The sequence below is a fragment of the Triticum aestivum genome, chromosome 4A (assembly GCF_018294505.1).
Source record: "Triticum aestivum cultivar Chinese Spring chromosome 4A, IWGSC CS RefSeq v2.1, whole genome shotgun sequence".
Lineage (NCBI taxonomy): Eukaryota > Viridiplantae > Streptophyta > Magnoliopsida > Poales > Poaceae > Triticum > Triticum aestivum.
This window is the reverse complement of record NC_057803.1, coordinates 242,440,782-242,460,727: the sequence shown is the minus strand read 5'-3', so window position 1 is coordinate 242,460,727 and position 19,946 is coordinate 242,440,782. Positions and strand designations below refer to the sequence as shown.

Here is a 19,946-nt window from a genome sequence, read left to right as displayed (position 1 = left end):
GGGTTGTCCCTTAATTATTGTATGAAATGCAAGCACCATGTAATTGCTTTACTTTATCACTATGCGTTAGCAATAGTTGTAGAAGCAATAGTTGGTGAGACGACCCCGACGCAATGATGGAGATCAAGGTGTCGAGCCGGTGATGATGGAGATCATGATGATGTTTTGGAGATGGAGATCAAAAGCACAAGATGATGATGGCCATATCATGTCACATATTTTGATTGCATGTGATGTTTATCCTTTATGCATCTTATTTTGCTTAGAACAGTGGTAGCATTATAATATGATCCCTTCACTAAATTTCAAGATAATAGTGTTCTCCCCGAGTATGTACCGTTGCCAAAGTTCGTCGTTTCGAAGCACCTCGTGATGATCATGTGTGATAGACTCTACGTTCACATACAATGGGTGTAAGACACTTTTGCACATGCAGAATACTAGAGTTAAAATTGACGAGCCTAGCATGTACAGACATGGTCTCGGAACACTAGAGGCCGAAAAGTCGAACGTGAGTCATATAGTAGATATGATCAACATAGAGATGTTCACCATTGATGACTACCCCATATCACATGATGATCGGACATGGGTTAGTTGTTTTGATCATGTATCACTTAGATAACTTGAGGGATGTTTATTTAAGTGGGAGTTCATTAGTAATTTGATTAAATGAACTTAATTTATCATGAACTTAGTCTTAATAGTTTTGCATATCTATGTTGTAGATCAATAGCTTGTGATATATCTCCCCTATTTTTGATATGTTCCTATAGAAAACTAAGTTGAAAGATGATGGTAGCTATAAAGCGGACTGGGTCTTATCCTCATTGCTGCACAGAAGAATTATGTCCTTGATGCACCGCTAGGTGACAGACCTGTTGCAGGAGCAAATGCAGACGTTATGAACGTTTGGCAAGATCAATATGATGACTACTTTATAGTTTAGTGCATCATGCTTTATGGCTTAGATCGGGGCTCCAAAGACGTTTTGAATGCCATGGAACATGTGAGATGTTCCAAGAACTGAAATTGGTATTTTAGGCTCATGCCCGTGTTGAGAGGTATGAGACCTCTAACAAATACTTTGCCGACAAGATGGAGGAGAATAGCTCACCAGTGAGCAAGTGCTCAGAATGTCTGGGTACCACAATCACTTGAATCAAGTGGGAGTTAATCTTCCAAATATGATAGTGATTGACAGCTACTGCAGGAATTATGTGTCCACTGACAGAATGTCTGGCAGGCTCGGTCTCATGACTACTCAATGGTTCAGTGTGCCATGCTTTACGGCTTAGAACCGGGACTTCAAAGATGTTTTGAACGTCATGGAGCATATGAGATGTTTCAAGAGTTGAAGTTAATATTTCAAGAAAATGCCCGGGTTGAGAGATATGAAGTCTCCAACAAGTTCTACAGCTTCAAGATGGAGGAGAACAGTTCTGTTAGTGAACACATACTCAAAATGTCTGGGTATCATAACCACTTGACTCAGCTGGGAGTTGAACTTCCAATTGATAGTGTTATTGACAGAGTTCTTCAATCACTGCCACCAAGCAACAATGGCTTTGTGATGAACTATAATATGCAAGGGATGAATAAAGCAATTCTTGAGTTATTCGCAATGCTTAAGGCCGTGGAGGTAGAAATCAAGAAGGAGCATCAAGTGTTGATGGTTAACAAGACCACTAGTTTCAAGAAAAAGGGCAAGGGAAAGAACATGAACTTCAATAAGAATGGCAAGCAAGTTGCCACTCCCAGGAATAAACCCAAAGCTAGACCCAAGCCTGAAATTGAGTGCTTCTACTGCAAAGGGAATGGTCACTAGAAGCGGAACTGCCCCAAATACTTGGCGGATAAGAAGGATGGCAAAGTGAACAGACCCCGATCCTAAGTCACACTGATCTAGCATGTAACACATCATATCACTTTGCGGCCTCACGCACGGTATTCCCACGGGTGCCACCTTACCTGGCCCGGAACCGTTTGCACCTTTTGGCTCATGTATATGATAGTGTCGCTAGCATCCATATGAAAAAGAACCGGGGCCGACATGACTAGTCGTGAATCCAAAGTGGCACTAACTTACATGAACAGGCATACATGACCCAGCAACGAACGTGTCGGTCATCAGCGAGTGAATCTGGGCTGTAGCAGCTGGGCTAATAGGACTCCGCAGAATCAGGGCTGTAGCAGGCTAACAGACCTCCGGTAGACACCACGTGACATTTCCCCCGAGGGACAGACACATGAACGAAGAAGGACACATGCCGGCCAGCCTAAGTGTTCCGGAGCAGTAGCAAGCTACCATGGCTCAGTGGAAGCACTAGGAGACATTTCCCCATAAGAGAGGCTACCAAGTATAAACAACTAGGTTGTCGGATCCCACACATACCAAGCATTTCAATAACATACACACAATATGCTCGATATGTGCAAATACAACATGGCATCACAACATAACTCTATGACTCAAAGTATTTATTCATTAGGCTTCGAGGAGCCAGATATTACAAACTTGGGTCTGATGACCCAACATTCAAGTCATACAAGCAACAAGCACATGCAGAAGCTTAACTTGTTTGAGTACAGACAACTACAAATGAAAAGGCTGAGAAGCCTGACTATCTACAAGACCCCGCCGAGGGCACAAGATCGTAGCTGAGGTAAAAGCTAAACTTCGAAGTCCATGCGGAACTACTAGTGAGACTGAAGTCTCTCTGCAAAACAAAAATTAAGCAAACATGAGTACAAATGTACCCAGCAAGAATTACATCAAAACTAGATACATATGCATCAGTATCAACAAAGGGGGTGGTGGAGTTTAATTGCAGCAAGCCGGCTTTGACTTGGTGGCTATCCTAAACTACGACTGCAAGTAACTCTTTTGAGGTGGCGCACACGAGTCCACATATTCACCAATCAATACGCCACTATGGATCCACTCCCGTCTCCCTACGAGAACGCCATCCATAGCACTCACGCTTATCTTGCGCATTTTAGAGTATCCACTTTCACTTGTCTATGAACTGTATAGGCAACCCAGAGGTCCTTTATCGCGGATGCGGCTATCAAATAGATGATGTTAACCCTGCAGGGGTGTACTTCTTCACACACGCTCTCACCACTTATCGCCGTTTACACGACATGGACTCAGCAACCTTCAAGCGGAAGCCCAGCGAGGGTGTCGGCCGCGACCTGACTAACCACACAAGTCCCTAGTCCATGTTTATCGGCTATTCAGGTTCCATCCACAGGGAGTCTGGCCGAAATTTCCACATACGTCCCCGAACGATGTGTGCAGGGTTCCCGAGACACCAAACGGGCACCCGGTACACCGTGCCACGTACCTACCGCATCACAGCCCACCCTGAGGGTCAGTGCTGCGCACGACCTCCAGTATACTACAAACACCAGAAACTACTTGCAACTCCCGGACAGAGGACAGGGGCAGTTAATAAGTCGAGAGGGTCCATTGGTTTCGGGCCCAATGCGTGGTAGTAGCTGTTCATGGATCACAAACACAAAACTCAGTTCCTGAGGACGGTTTCAATGAGACAACCCATGCTATTGATGTGTACCATACTAGTGTTCATAGTAGCCCCTGGGTATTCTGATACCGGTTCGGTTGCTAGGATTAGTAACTCAAAATAGGAGTTGCAAAATAAACAGAGACTAGTTAAGGGCGAGGTGACGATGTGTGTTGGAAGTGATTGCAAGGTTGATACGATCACCATCACACACTCCCTCTACCTTCCGGATTAGTGTTGAACCTAAATAAATGTTATTTGGGGTTTGTGTTGAGCATGAATATGATTAGATCATGTTTATTACAACGGTTATTCATTTAAGTCAGAGAATAATTCTTATTCTACTTACATGAATAAAACCTTCTATGGTCATACACCCAATGTGAATGGTTTATTGAATCTCGGTCGTAGTAATACACATATTCATAATATTGATGCCAAAAGATGCAAAGTTGATAATGATGGTGCAACATACTTGTGACACTGCCGTTTACGTCATATTGGTGTAAAGCGCATGAAGAAACTCCATGCGGATGGACTTTTGGAATCACTTGATTATGAATCATTTGATACTTGTGAACCATGCCTCATGGGCAAGATGACTAGAACTCCGTTCTCTAGAACAATGGAGCAAGATGATGACTTATTGGGAATAATGCATACCGATGTATGAGATCCGATGAGTGCTGAAGCACGCGGCGAGTATCGTTATTTTCTCACCTTCACAAATGAGTTGAGTAGGTATGGGCATATCTACTTGATGAAACACAAGTCTGAAGCGTTTTAAAAGTTTAAAGAATTTTAGAGTGCATCGTAACAAGAAAATAAAGTTTCTACGATCTGATCGCGGAGGCGAATATTTGAGTTACTAGTTTGGCCTTCATTTAAAACAATGTGGAATAGTTTCACAACTCACGCCACCTAGAACACCACGGCGTAATGGTGTGTCCGAACGTCGTAACCGTACTTTATTAGATATGGTGTGTTCTATGATGTCTCTTACCGATTTACCACTATCATTTTGGGGTTATGCATTAGAGACATCTGCATTCACGTTAAATAGGGCACCATCTAAATCCGTTGAGACGGCACCGTATGAACTATGGTTTGGAAAGAAACCCAAGCTGTCGTTTCTTAAAAGTTTGGGGATGCGACACTTATGTCAAAAAGCTTCAGCCTGATAAGCTCGAACCAAAATCAGAGAAGTGTGTCTTCATAGGATACCCTAAGGAAACAATCGGGTACACCTTCTACCACAGATCCGAAGGGAAGATCTTTTTTTGCCCAGAATGGATCCTTTCTAAAGAGGAGTTTCTCTTGAAAGAAGTGAGTGGGAGAAATGTAGAACTTGATGAGGTAATTGTACCTTCTCTCGAATTGGAAAGTAGCACATCAGAGAAAACCGTTCCCGTGATGCCTACACCAACTAGAGATGAAGCTAATGATGATGATCATGAAACTTCAGATCAAGTTACTACGGGACCTCGTAGGTCGTCCAGAGCATGTTCCGCACCAGAGTGGTACGGTAATCCTGTCCTGGAAGTCATGTTATTATACCATGGCGAACCTACGAACTATGAAGAAGCCATGATGAGCCCAGGTTCCGACAAATGGCTCGAGACCATGAAATTTGAGATAGGATTGATGTATGAGAACAAAGTGTGGACTTTGGTGGACTTTTCCGATGATCGGCAAGCCATTGAGAATAAATGGATCTTCAAGAAGAAGACAGACGCTGATGGTAATGTCACTATCTACAAAGCTCGACTTGACGCAAAAGGTTTTCGACAAGTTCAAGGAGTTGACTATGATGAGACCTTCTCACCTGTAGCGATGCTTAAGTCAGTCCAAATCATGTTAGCAATTGCCGCATTTTATAATTATGAAATCTGGCAAATGGATGTCAAAACTACATTCCTTAATGGATTTCTTGAAGAAGAGTTGTATATGATGCAACTAGAAGGTTTTGTCGATCCTAAAGGTGCTAACAAAGTGTGCAAGCTCCAACGATCCATCTATGGACTGGTGCAAGCATCTCAGAGTTGGAATATACGCTTTGATGAGGTGATCAATGCATATGGTTTTATACAAACTTATAGTGAAGCCTGTATTTACAAGAAAGTGAGTGGGAGCTCTATAACATTTCTGATATTATATGTGGATGACATATTGCTGATTGGAAATGATATAGAATTTTTGGATAGCATGAAAGGATACTTGAATAAGAACTTTTCAATAAAAGACCTCGGTGAAGCTGCTTACATAATGGGCATCAAGATCTATAGAGATAGATCAAGACGCTTGCTAAGATTTTCAATGATTACATGCCTTGAAAAGATTTTGAAGGAGTTCAAAATGGATCAGTCAAAGAAGGAGTTCTAGCCTGTATTGTATGGTGTGAAGTTGAGTAAGACTCAAAGCCTGACCACGGCAGAAGATAGAGAGAGAATGGAAGTCATTCCCTATGCCTCAGCCATAGGTCCTATAAAATATGCCATATTGTGTACCAGACCTATTGTGTACCTTGCCACGAGTTTGGCAAGGGGGTACAATAGTGATCCAGGTGTAGATCACTTGACAACAGTCAAAATTATCCTTAGTTACCTAACAGGACTAAGGAAATATTTCTCGGTTATGGAGGCGATAAAGAGTTTGTCGTAAAGGGTCACGTCAATGCAAGCTTTGACACCGATTCAGATAACTTTGAGTCTTATTCTGGATATGTATTGAAAGTGGGAGCAATTAGCTAGAGTAGCTCCATGCACAACATTGTAGACACAGAAATTTGCAAAATACATACAGATCGGAATGTGGCAGAACCGTTGACTAAACCTCTCTCACAAGCAAAATATGATCACACCTTAGTACTCTTTGGGTGTTAATCACATGGTGATGTGAACTAGATTATTGACTCTAGTAAACACTTTGGGTATTGGTCACATGGCGATGTGAACTATGGATGTTAATCACATGGCGATGTGAACTAGATTATTCACTCTAGTGCAAGTGGGAGACTGAAGGAAATATGCCCTAGCGGCAATAACAAAATTGTTATTTTATATTTCCTTATTCATTATAAAGGTATATTATTCATTCTAGAATTGTATTGCTCGGAAACTTAAATACATGTGTGAATGCATAAACAAATATCGTGTCCCTAGTAAGCCTCTACTAGACTAGCTCGTTGACCAAAGATGGTTAAGGTTTCCTAACCATAGACATGAGTTGTCATTTGATAACGTGATCACATCATTAGGAGAATGATGTGATGGACAAGACCCATCCATTAGCTTAGCATATTGATCATTCAGTTTATTGCTATAGCTTTCTTAATGTCAAATACATATTCCTTCAACTATGAGATTATGCAACTCCCGGATACGGGAGGAATACCTTGTGTTCTATCAAACATCACAACGTAACTGGGTGATCATAAAGATGCTCTACAGGTATCTCCGAAGGTATTTGTTGAGTTGCCATAGGTCGAGATTAGGATTTGTCACTCCGAGTATCGGAGAGGTATCTTTGGGCCCTCTCGATAATACACATCATAAGAAGCCTTGCAAGCAAAGTGTCTAAAGATTTAGTTGCACGATGATGTATTACGGAACGAGTAAAGAGGCTTGCCGGTAACGAGATTGAACTAGGTATGAAGATACCGACGATCAAATCTCGGGCAAGTAACATACCGATAGACAAAGGGAACTACATATGTTGTCATAACGGTTCGACCGATAAAGATCTTTGTAGAATATGTAGGAACAAATATGGACATCCAGGTTCTGCTGTTGGTTATTGACCAGAGAGGTTTCTCAGTGCTACCTCTTGAGCACTGCGTTGGTTTTCCCCAAAGAGGAAGGGATGATGCAGCAAAGTAGCGTAAGTACTTCCCTCAGTTTTTTAGAACCAAGGTATCAATCCAGTAGGAGGCTACGCGCGAGTCCCTCGTACCTACACAAAACAAATAAATCCTCGCAACCAACGCGGATAGGGGTTGTCAATCCCTACATAGCCACTTACGAGAGTGAGATCTGATAGATATGATAAGATAATATTTTTTGGTATTTTTGTAATAAAGATGCAAAGTAAAATAAAAGCAAAGGAAAAAGCAAAGGAAATAACTAAGTAGTAGGAGATTAATATGATAAAGATAGACCCGGGGGCCATAGGTTTCACTAGTGGTTTCTCTCGAGAGCATAAGTATTCTACGGTGGGTGAACAAATTACTGTTGAGCAATTGACAGAATTGAGCATAGTTATGAGAATATCTAGGTATGATCATGTATATAGGCATCATGTCCGAGACAAGTAGACCGACTCCTGCCTGCATCTACTACTATTACTCCACTCATCGACCGCTATCCAGCATGCATCTAGAGTATTAAGTTAAAAATAGAGTAACGCCTTAAGCAAGGTGACATGATGTAGAGGGATAAACTCATGCAATATGATGAAAACCCCATCTTGTTATCCTTGATGGCAACAATACAATATGTGCCTTGCTGCCCCTACTGTCACTGGGAAAGGACACCGCATGATTGAACCCAAAGCTAAGCACTTCTCCCATTGCAAGAAAGATCAATCTAGTAGGCCAAACCAAACTGATAATTTGAAGAGACTTGCAAAGATAACCAATCATACATAAAAGAATTCAGAGAAGATTCAAATATTGTTCATAGATAGACTTGATCATAAACCCATAATTCATTGGTCTCAACAAACACACCGCAAAAAGAAGATTACATCGAATAGTTCTCCACAAGAGAGGGGAGAACATTGTATTGAGATCCAAAAAGAGAGAAGAAGCCATCTAGCTAATAACTATGGACCGGTAGGTCTGAGGTAAACTACTCACGCCTCATCAGAGAGGCTATGGTGTTGATGTAGAAGCCCTCCGTGATCGATGCCCCCTCCGGCGGAGCTCCAAAACAGGCCCCAAGATGGGATCTCGTGGATGCAGAAAGTTGCGGCGGTGGAATTAGGTTTTTGGCTCCATATCTGACCGTTTTGGGGTACGTAGGTATATATAGGAGGAAGGAGTACGTCGTTGGAGCAACATGGGGCCCACGAGGGTGGAGGGCACGCCTGGTGGGGGTGGGCGCGCCCCCTACCTCGTGGCCTCCTCTTTTGTGTCTTGACATAGGGTCTAAGTCTCCCAGGTCTTGTTTGTTGAGAAAATCACGTTCCCGAAGGTTTCATTCCGTTTGGACTCCGTTTGATATTCCTTTTCTCCGAAACCCTAAAACAGGCAAAAACATCAATTCTGGGCTGGGCCTCCGGTTAATAGGTTAGTCCCAAAAATAATATAAAAGTGGATAATAAAGTCCAATAATGTCCAAAATAGTAAATAATATAACATGGAGCAATCAAGAATTATAGATACGTTGGAGACGTATCAAGCATCCCCAAGCTTAATTCCTGCTCGTCCTCGAGTAGGTAAATTATAAAAACAGAATTTTTGATGCGGATTGCTACTTGGCATAATTTTAATGTAATTCTTCTTAATTATTGTATGAATATTCAGACCCGAAAGATTCAAGACAAAAGTTTAATATTGACATAAAAATAATAATACTTCAAGCATACTAACAAAGCAATTATGTCTTCTCAAAATAACATGGCCAATCTGAGTGCCGCTGGAGCACGGGAACAAAGGGGTAAGGGGTCGAGAGGGGAGTGTGCTCATGGTGATTCGGTAGAGAAGGGTAGCGGGCTCGGGGAGGGCTTGTCGGAGCCTTTGACGATGGCGACCGGCGGGACAGAGGAGGAAGAAGGGGGCGTGGTGGCAATGTGGTGGCCCTGAGCTTAATGTCGAGGGTGCAGACGACGTAGCGGAGCTCGACGTAGCTCCAGGACTCACTGGCGGGGCACGAGGGCGACGGTGGCGCTCGGTGATGGGCGGAGAAGGCGAGGGGAGAGGGGAGAGCGTTGGGGGAGTGGGAGAAAATGGAGGGGAGGAGTCTGAGAGGCCACGGGGTGGCGCCCTTATCCCCTCCCGCGGCGGGGACGAGCGCACTGTTGCGGTGCGGCTTGACAGATGGAGGAGGGAGAAGGTGAGGTGGGCTGGGCCGGCCACTGTGGACTAGAGCCCAATCTGCCCAGCTCTTCCTTTTTCCATTTCATTTCATTTTCTGTTTTCTTTATTACTTTCTGTTTTTCCTTAATTTTTAATAACATTTGAGTTTTACAAAATATGAAACTTGGTCGAATATTTATATTGCAATTTTAGACACTGCCACAAAAAGTTCGAGAGTTATTTAAATTAGTATGGATTTTTTATAACTTGGAATAGCACTTAAAATATTGTTTTGGCCCTGTTTTAAATGCTAAAGCCCAAATGAGCAACAAGTGATGTTGTTTTCCTCAACCATAATTTCTTTTGGAATATTTGCTAAATGGTGAACTATTTTCCCACCATGTTTGTGAATTTAAATTCTCACTTTAAATTTGAACTGAATTCATAGGTGAAATTTGAAATGAAATTTGAACCCAAGTAATTAAGCACTGCAAATCAAAATGTCATAGCATAATCAAGATGGATTACTATAGCTTAGTACATGGGGGTGTTACAACCGCCTAGGACCCCCCCACCGCATGAGGATGAGCCGACACAACCCGCTGCCCAAGGTTGGAAAAAGCGGTAGGCGTAAGCGAGGCGGTCGTCCTTAGAGATGACAGTTTTGCCCATGGGTATGGGTACCCGCGGGTACCCTACCTGAAAATAATGGGCATGGGCAAGACTTGGAGAGATTTTGTACCCATGGGTAATGGGTATCCATACCCGCAATATATATGAGTAGGGTATGGGTATGAAATTTTGACCACGAGTAACTCAATGGATACCCAGGAAAATTTTATTAATGGAAATAACTCCTATGGCATGTAGGATCAACATCTAACTCCTGTGGCCCACTCCAAATCTCGTATTCCTTATACCGGCCATGACTCATAGGCCTGTAATTACCTGGCCACCACTCCTCCTACGTCTTATGGGACTCCTCGAAAAGATTAAATCTCGACTCCTCGCTACCAGACTCTTGTCCAACTCTCGATTCAGCAACCCCCATTCCCACCACTGCCTCCCACTGCGTTGGGCTTGCGCCACCCATCGGAGGAGCTCCCGTTAGTGCTATATTGCTCGCCCATCATCACTTGAATTTTAAACTCATTTTATACCTGTTAAAAATTTAAATGTTATATATTGAACTCACTGGATATCCATTGGGTATAGGATACCCGATGGGTATGAGTGTGGGTACCAATTTACGCCATGGGTATTGAAGTGGGTAGGTACAGAAATTTTCTATGGGTATGGGTTTGGGCAGAAGGAGGTTGTACCCGCCCATACCCTACCCATTGCCATCCCTAGTTGTCCTTCGCCTAGTGCCTAGGCGGTGCTTAAACGCCCTAGGCGTAGCCTAGGCGATTATATAATTTTTACTATTAGGGTGTATATGTGGTTATTATATGTGTATTCTATTAATTTAGGGCATATAAGTACGTTAACGATCAGCTACTACGATTGGAATGGGGCCCTTTTGGCATATCAGTGCGATATGGCATGATTTCTCGCTTGGGTAGACAATTTCTTACTTGCTCTGTCTAGACTTCTGCTTATGCCCTAGGCGAGGCGTCGGACCATTGCCTAGCGCCTAGGCGTGCCTAAGCGCCTCCTAGGCACTGCCTTTTCCAACAGAGCCGCTGCCACAACAACTGGCGTCCCAACATGTTCGGTGAAATGACCATGAGATACAAAATTTAGTTTTTTATTTTCATTGATTTTTGTGGGACTTTACATTTTGTATGCATTTTGATATGATGTCTGGGGTATTTTCTCCAAATTTGATGCGTGTAGTGTGGATGTTGAAACTTTTTTGATGATGGCATATGTGACAATAGAAAACAATGGTTGTGATGAGGAGAATGCAAATGCTAGCGATGGTAATGAAGGCAATGCCATTAGAGAGCTATATGTATTCGTGTTCTATGACTTTTTTGTGTGTTGTTGGTGCATAATGCTTGTGGTTTAGACTGAATTTGAACTTGAATTTAAAATGTTGTTAATCGCTGTATTACTGCAAAGTTTTAATTATCATGTTATAGTTTGCTTAACCCAAATAATAAGTGCCACATGTATGGCACGAAGTAATACTGTTCTGATATTTTTACAACTTAAATTACTATAAGAAACAAAATCAAAAAACTGAAACTTGCTATCCAAACAGAAAGTTGTTATGCTTCACAACTAAAGTTGGTCCTTGCTTAAATATGCATGTAATTATGAAATAGGCGGCCAAAAATCTTCTCATGCCGTGCGTGCCACTCGGCCCAGTCAATCCCCTCTTACCCCTCTTCCCCACCCGAATCCATCCACCTACGCGCGCGCCCACCTCCCTGCCGCCGGAGCGGCAGCGATGGACGTCGCCGAGTCACCGGACCTCCAGGCGCAGCTGGCCGCGGCCGTGCACGCACTTAATCACGCCTCGCATCCCTCCGCACGTCTAGCCGCCAACCAGTGGCTCCTCGGCCTGCAGCGCTCGCCGCAGGCGTGGGCGCTGGCGGCCTCGCTCCTCGCGTGCGCGGATCATCCGGCCCCTTCCGCCGATCTACTCTTCTTCGCCGCCCAGATGCTTCGCCGGAAGATTCAGTCACCCGACTACCCGCTCCCGGACAACGCCGCGCAGCTCCTCGACGCGCTCCTTGTCGCGGCCCGGCGTTTCTGCCTTGCCCCTCCCCGGCTGCTCACGCAGATCTGCCTGGCCCTCGCGGCGCTGGCGCTCCGTGCGGAGGGAGGGGTAGACGGGCTTTTCGCTCGAATGCCGCACCTACCCGACCCCGCCTTGCTGGAGCTGCTCACCGTGCTCCCCGAGGAGGTGGCGCAGGATGAGAGCGGCGACACGGGGGTCGACTCCGCCACGCGGTGCAGGTTCACGCGTGAGCTGCTCACGCACGCGCCCGCCGTGCTTGAGTTCCTGCTAGCGCAGTCTGAGAAGCCGGCCGCCGCGGACGGGGTGCCCCTCCACGAGCGCAACCATAGAATCCTGCGATGCCTACTCAGCTGGGTATGTACGGTCCTTCCTTGCTTCACCCTCAACTCAATATTTCAATTGCGTTCGTCTCTCGCTCTCCCTGTGCTAAGAGAAACGGCATTGTTGTAGGTTCGCGCGGGATGCTTCTCGGGAGCGCCGGCGTCCGCCCTCGCCGCACACCCACTTCTGACGTTCGCGTTCAACTCCCTGCAGGTGCGAACAGTGTACCCACTTCGACCAATTGGTTGTTCACTCATCACGTCCTCACATGTTGTTTCATTCCTGTGTGGCTGATAAAGGCGTTCTTCTCGTTTGAAGTGGCCATAGAGGTTATGACCGAACTTGTCAGCCAGTACCAAGTAAGTTCCGTTCTTCTGTACTGCATTAGTGCAATCGACTCATTGAGTAACATCTACTGTTTAATTGTTGTATGAAATAGTGCTTGAAATGGACCCTATACCAACTTCTCAGTGTACTACTTACTTTTCGTGCAGTGCCTTTCTTTCAGTTAAATTGTAGTTATCTTTATGAAGCATCATGAAATAATCTGGGTCTGGACATTTCAGTTGATTCCAGTTCTGTTCTCTTTTCACGTGCAACACATGCATTTTTGCTTCTCTTTGCACGTGCAACCACTGCATTTTTGCTGCTTCTGTGTGGTTGGTGGGCTAAGAAGCTCCGTGTCAGTGGCGGAGCCAGGATTGGAGCAAGCCCCGGGCCCAAAAAAAAATTGCCGCAAGGGAAAAAAATAACGTCCATAGGGCTTTTAGCTATCGTAAAAGATACCCCATACAAAATATGGCTCAATTGCACGAAAATTTTAAACTCAATGTGTAACTATACAACAAAATGGATAAAAACATGTCAAAAACTACCAAGAACAGTATGTGATGAAAAAGAGTACCAAATCAAAAGAAAAATTTCATAAGAGAATGCATAAACGTCAAGTGAAACAATTATCGTTGATACAATATAAGAACTTACCACTTTGACGAGGTAAAAGCCCTTTGCGAGACCTTATCATCAATACTTGCAAATACATCTCGCTCAATATGAAATCTCTTCATCTTGTTTTTCTACAATATTAAATGAAATTGGCAGATTACATCAATTTGAGTTCAACAATACCCTAGATATATGTCTGGATACATACACACATTATTGCAATTTAGTTGGGAGCAGTTTATAAACTGACATTGTAGAACACGATAGAAGTGGAAGCATAAGGGGAAATTGGGAAAGCATAACAAAAAAATACCAAGGTGTGGTAGTCAAGCAGCCAGGCACGCCACGCGGGCGATTGGATGAACGACGCACAGGAGGGCGGTCCGGAGTGGCCGGGACGGCGGCGGCGCCGGTGGCCGGCGCTAGCGCTGAAGTCTGGACACTGGAGATTGATCTTGAGTGCGTCGTTGCGATTTAGGTCGGCGGAGGCCGCGCTAGCGCTGGCGTCTCCTGACAGACTCGTGTCGTGCGTCCATCCGTCAGTTTGAGATGAGACGGCCCAGGCTGACGTCTCCTGTCGCGTGCGAGTTAGAATTTTTTTTAGGTTAAGTTAGATCGTGGCTCGTGGGGGAGGTCTCCTACTCACCTGCTGCGTGCGTGCGCGAGTTGGAGGTTTCCTCGTAGTTATGTCCGTTTAATGAGGTCAGACAGCCCATGACGCTCTGGGCTTTCTTCATTTTACTGGGCTGCACCCCGGGCCTACAGAAAAACATACATATATAATAGCCTAGTAAAAATTCCACGCCCCAGGCCTGGGCCCTGGGTGCCCGGGGCCCAGCTCCGCCCCTGCGTGTCATGGTATGAAGTAGGAGTACATAGCCTGAGTTGATGAATTGAATGTTCCTTATTTTTCCTGTTCAATTATGTGTTGTTTTGCCTATGTATTGCCCAGCCAAGTATCATGCAGTGTTGTTGACTATGCAATGGTACTGTAAAGTTATAAAATGGCGGATGTTGCGCCCCCTTTTGTTTCTGTTTCTTAGAAAAAGCCACTGTCCTTCTGTTGAGGTTGCTGACTAGCAAAGCACCGTTCAGCAAATGTGCTTCCAACTCATAATGAATGAGAATTCTGATGTATGCTGGTATGATTGTAGGAATTACCGCAGGCATTTCTAAGCAAGATGCCATACATCAGAGAGGTTCTTCTTTTGCCAGCTCTAGCCAACAGAAGTGAGAAGATTATTGCTGGTCTTACTAGTTTGATGTGCGAAGTTGGTCAAGCAGTAAGTTTTTTCTTGTAAAGTTTTTTGTGTTTTAGCATGATGGGCAGGCCTTGTTTGTTTCAGCTTCAATTGGCTTCAAATCACCTGTGAATTCGCTTCATTGGGAATCAACTTTGCCACTGAAGTACACCTGGACGTGCTTCAGGCAATTGCACTGAAAATGGCCCGAATCCAGATTCAGCTTCACTGGCAAAGCTGATTTCAGATAGCTGTTTGTTTCGGCTTCTGATTTTTCCTATGAGAAGCTGCTGCCTAAAGCTGAAACAAACAGAGCCGCAGTCTAGATACTCACAATATGTCTAGTCAAAATTAGTTTCCCAGTTAGGGTTTGCTTTGGATGGACAATATATTGTTGATTCTACCTTTTAGCTTTTGTGGCACTCTCTTATCACAGAGAACGCTAGAAGCTTGGCGCCACTTCATCCATACGACTTTGATTCGATGGCTCACATCTTCATCGATATTACCATCCTTCTACAGCATTGACCCCAAATATCGAAAGGTGTCCTTATGAGGCACCACCTGTCCATCAAGGCTAACCTCCCCCCTCATGCCTAGTTGTATTGAAACTGCACCTCATGTACTCAGTTTTAGTTCTACTGAAGTTTAAAGCCTTTCGATTCCAGAGTTTGTCTCCATAGCTCTAACTTTCTATTGATCCCCGCCCGACTATGATCGACTAGCAGCACATCATCTGCAAAGAGCATACACCATGGGATATCTCCTTGTGTATCCCTTGTGACCTCATCCATCACCAAAGCAAAAAGATAAGGGCTCAAAGGTGACCCTTGGTGCACCTATTTTAATTGGAAAGTCATCAGTGTCGCCATCACTTGTTTGGACACTTACATGTCCTTGATGAGGGTAATGTACTTTGTTGAGACTTTGTGTTTCTCCAAGGCCCACCATATGACATTCCGCGACATCTTATTGTAGGCCTTCTCCAAGTCAATGAACATCATATGCAGGTCCTTTTGGTCTCTGTATCTCTCCATAAGTTGTCGTACCAAGAAAATGGCTTCCATTGTCGACCTTCGAGGCATGAAACCAAACCGATTTTTGGTCACGCCGGTCATTCTTCTTAAGCGGTGTTCAATGACCCTCTTCCATAGCTTTATTGTATGGCTCATCAGCTTAATTCCACGGTAATTACTACAACTTTGAACACCCCCTTCTTGAAGATTGGTACTAGTATACTCCACCTCCATTCTTGTTGCATCTTGTTTGCCCGGAAAATGAGGTTTTAAAAACTTAGTAGCCATACTATTGCTATGTCTTTGAGGCCTCTCCAACCTCAATGGGGATAAAAATAGGGCCCATTGCCTTGCCTCCTTTCATCATTTTAAAGCCCCACTAACCTCAAATTCCTGGATTCATCGCACAAAATGCCTACTGGTATCATTCGAAGGAGTTGTCCAACTCAATGGTAGAGCTCTCATTCTCTTCATTGAATTGCTTGTCGAAGTACGCCCACCATCTATGTGATCTCCTCGTCCTTCACCAGGAGCTGATCTTATCCGTCCTTCATGCATTTGACTTGGTTCACATCCCTTGTCTTGCTCTCTTGGATCTTGGCTATCTTATAGATGTCCCTTTCGCCTTCATTCGTGTCTAAGCGCTAGTAGAGGTCCTCGTATGCCCTACCCCTTGCTTCACTCACAGCTCGCTTTGCGGCCTTCTTTGCCACCTTGTACTTATCTATGTTGTTTGCACTCCTATCCAAGTGTAGGCTTCTGAAACCGTTAATAGCCTTCTGGACATCTATTCCACTACCAGGTATCGTTAGCTTCGATTCTACTTCCCCTGTTCACCCCAAACTCTGAAGCCACCTTACGAATGCAAGTCGCCATCTTCATCCACATATTATTTGCATCATCTCCTTCCTCCCAAGGGCCCTCCTTAATAACCCTGTCCTTGAAAGTCTGTGCTGCCTCCCCCTTGAGCTTCCACCACTTCGTTCTAGCGTCTTTGGCACGCCTATCCTGCTGGACAAGAATACGAAAGTGGAAGTCAGCCACCACAAGCTTATGTTGAGTGACAACACTCTCTTGGTATCACCTTACAATCTAGGCAGCACACATGTCTTCTCTTCTCGAGAGGACGAAATCAATCTTGCTAGAATTGACCACTACTAAAATTCACTAGATGGAATTCTCTCTTTTAAAAGAGGGTGTTATCTACAATCATGTCATAGGATAGAGTCAAGGTCAATACATCTTCTCCTTGATTCCTGATGCCATAGCCGAAGACCCCATGTGCCCCTTCAAAACCCGTGTTAGATATACCCACGTGGCCTTCGAGGTCTCCTCCTACGAAGAGTGTCTCGCCAATAGGTACACCCCTAACCATGTCTTCCAGGCCTTCCCAGAACTCCCCCTTGGTGCTCTCGCGCTGATAACATTGAGAACCAAGTCCCCAACTACTAGCTTGACGAGGACAATCTAGCCCCCTTGCCACTTGATGTCTACCACTCCATACTCGAGGCTCTTGTTGATCAAGATGCCTACTCCATTTTTGTTTGTAGTTGTCCCCGTGCACCACACAACTTGAAGCCGGTATACTCCACCTTCTTCGCCTTTTGTCCCCTCCATTTGGTTTCTTGGACGCATGGGATATCAACACCTCTCCTCACCGCTGTATCAACTAGCTCCCATAACTTACCTGTCACAGACCCTTTTGTTCCAACCACCTAAGCGGATCCGACTAGGCTCGGCTAGCTTGCTTACCCTTCACACTTCAAATGCGAAGGCCCTAGCTCATTTTTCACTACACCCAGGCGTTGATGTAGAGCGCCACTAAGGATGCATCGACACGATCCTTGTTCACTCATCACCATATCCAAATCAAGATACGGCGCCTCCCAAGGGCGTGATGCCCGTCCCTTGCCCATTTAACACCACACCCATGTTCCCATATGGCGCGTCGCTAAGAGGGTTATGCCCCAACGATGTACTCCCTCCGTAAATAAATGTAAGAACGTTTAGGTCACTAAAATAGTGATCTAAGCGCTCTTATATTTCTTTCCAGAGGGAGTATCATATAGGAGTGGCTGAGTGTTCTTCTGGGTTTCATCTCCATAAGAGTGGTTGAGTTTTGATGTTGGCTCGCCAAGCCTATCACAACCCTCCTCCTTTACCTGGGTTTGGGACTGGCTATGTTGAGGCAACATAGCGTTCCAGCGGGACATCCAGTAGATTTCTAAATGCTATGAACGCCTTGGTTTCAATGGAATCATTAAAATGTTTTTGTACTAATGGAGTACTGATATATTTTGGACATGTATGATAATTTTGTGACAAGTGTTCGAACAAGTGATGTCGACACCGATGATTTCTCGATTAAGATAGGACTGCATCAGGGGTCAGCTTTGAGCCCTTATCTTTTTGCATTGGTGATGGATGAGGTCACAAGGGATATACAAGGAGATATCCCATGGTGTATGCTCTTTGCGGATGATGTGGTGCTAATTGACGATAGTCGGGCGGGGGTAAATAGGAAGTTAGAGTTATGGAGACAAACCTTGGAATCGAAAGGGTTTAGGCTTAGTAGAACTAAAACCGAGTACATGATGTGCGGTTTCAGTACTACTAGGTGTGAGGATGAGGAGGTTAGCCTTGATGGCCAGGTGGTACCTCGGAAGGACACCTTTCGGTATTTGGGGTCAATGCTGCTGGAGGATGGGGGTATTGATGAAGATGTGAACCATCGAATCAAAGCCGGATGGATGAAGTGGCGCCAAGCTTCTGGCATTCTCTGTGACAAGAGAGTGCCAAAGCTAAAAGGCAAGTTCTATAGGACGGCGGTTCGACCCGCAATGTTGTATGGCGCTGAGTGTTGGCCGACTAAAAGGCGACATGTTCAACAGTTAGGTGTGGCGGAGATGCGTATGTTGAGATGGATGTGTGGCCACACGAGGAAGGATCGAGTCCGGAATGATGATATACGAGATAGAGTTGGGGTAGCACCAATTGAAGAGAAGCTTGTCCAACATCGTCTAAGATGGTTTGGGCACATTCAGCGCAGGCCTCCAGAAGCTCCAGTGCATAGCGGACGGCTAAAGCATGCAGAGAATGTCAAGAGAGGGCGGGGTAGACAGAGAGAACGTATCCTGTGAAACGGACGGACTCATGCACCAGGTGCACCACCAGGTTATGGGCCATTAGATTCGAAATCAAGGGGCAAGATGCATCTGCAAGGGGAGCTGTTGGTACATTTGCAAAACAGACCTTCAAATCTAGCTAAATATATCGGATGGACCTCCCAAGGCTAGTTCGTCTACCTCGCTTTTCCTCTGTTCTGTACTACTACTCCAGGTCGCTCTGTACTACCGAGCTACTGTTTTAAACAAGCTGAGAAATTTGACAAGGTGTGCTCTTGTATCAGCTAATCTAACTGTTATGTGATTGCTCATTGCTGACTTTAGCAAAAATTACAAAAAATTCAAATTGATTCTTCACACAGTTGGAAAGCTCAACAATATTAAGTACTGTATCAGATAAGCAGAGAAGCAGATGTGGCCTCTTTCCTAAAAAAAGTTTCAGAGAAGCAGATGTTGTTTTGCAACTGAACCAAAGATCTTTAGATGCTTCCATGGAAGAACATCACGTCTTTTACATTAAGACATCACAAGCATACACATCAATTGTACGGCAACCACCCTTCTAAACTACAAACAAGCCGCATACTAAATTTTGTTACCAAGTGTACTTTCTTGCTGATTACATGGTTCCAAAATAATCGGAGCCTGAGACAACCAGACATGATCTGTACTAGTATGGGAGGTGACATTATCAGTTTCATGAGCTGCCAACTAGGAGACATATGAAGATGACTCCTACTTTGAAGATTGTCCGGTCATGCCTTCAACTAATCGATTTGAAGATCAAAGGCAAAATATTGTTGGAGCATGAAAGATGGTCCTGAATCTGAATAATCACCGAATAGTCAGTTCTGGAGCAACCATAAAAAACATGATATAGAAATATTTACCTGCCAATGAGTGGTTGCCGAAGAGGCTTATGTGGCCTGACAATATGTATGCAAGTAATCTTGATATGTCATTCTTCACTGCAGCTATATAGTATAAACAGTCGTTATTGGGAAGCAAAGGATAGTGAGATGGAGGAAGGGACAATAACTCAAACGAAAAACAGAAGAAA

General features: G+C 44.4%; 1 protein-coding gene across 2 annotated transcripts in view; it reads left to right on the top strand.

The window, feature by feature from the left end:
- The first annotated feature begins 11,834 nt into the window (after positions 1 to 11,834).
- The window catches only part of LOC123085915 (transportin MOS14), a 35,040-nt gene continuing 26,928 nt past the window's right edge, over positions 11,835 to 19,946 (top strand). Inside the window, exons 1-4 of one of the 2 annotated variants that reach the window (XM_044507621.1) lie at positions 11,835 to 12,592; positions 12,689 to 12,772; positions 12,859 to 12,918; positions 14,659 to 14,787. In XM_044507621.1, coding sequence (XP_044363556.1) covers positions 11,945 to 12,592; positions 12,689 to 12,772; positions 12,859 to 12,918; positions 14,659 to 14,787 — 921 coding nt within the window. In that variant the 5' untranslated portion in view covers positions 11,835 to 11,944. The remainder of the gene's footprint in view (positions 12,593 to 12,688; positions 12,773 to 12,858; positions 12,919 to 14,658; positions 14,788 to 19,946) is intronic. The other variant, XM_044507620.1, reaches the window with a different exon arrangement.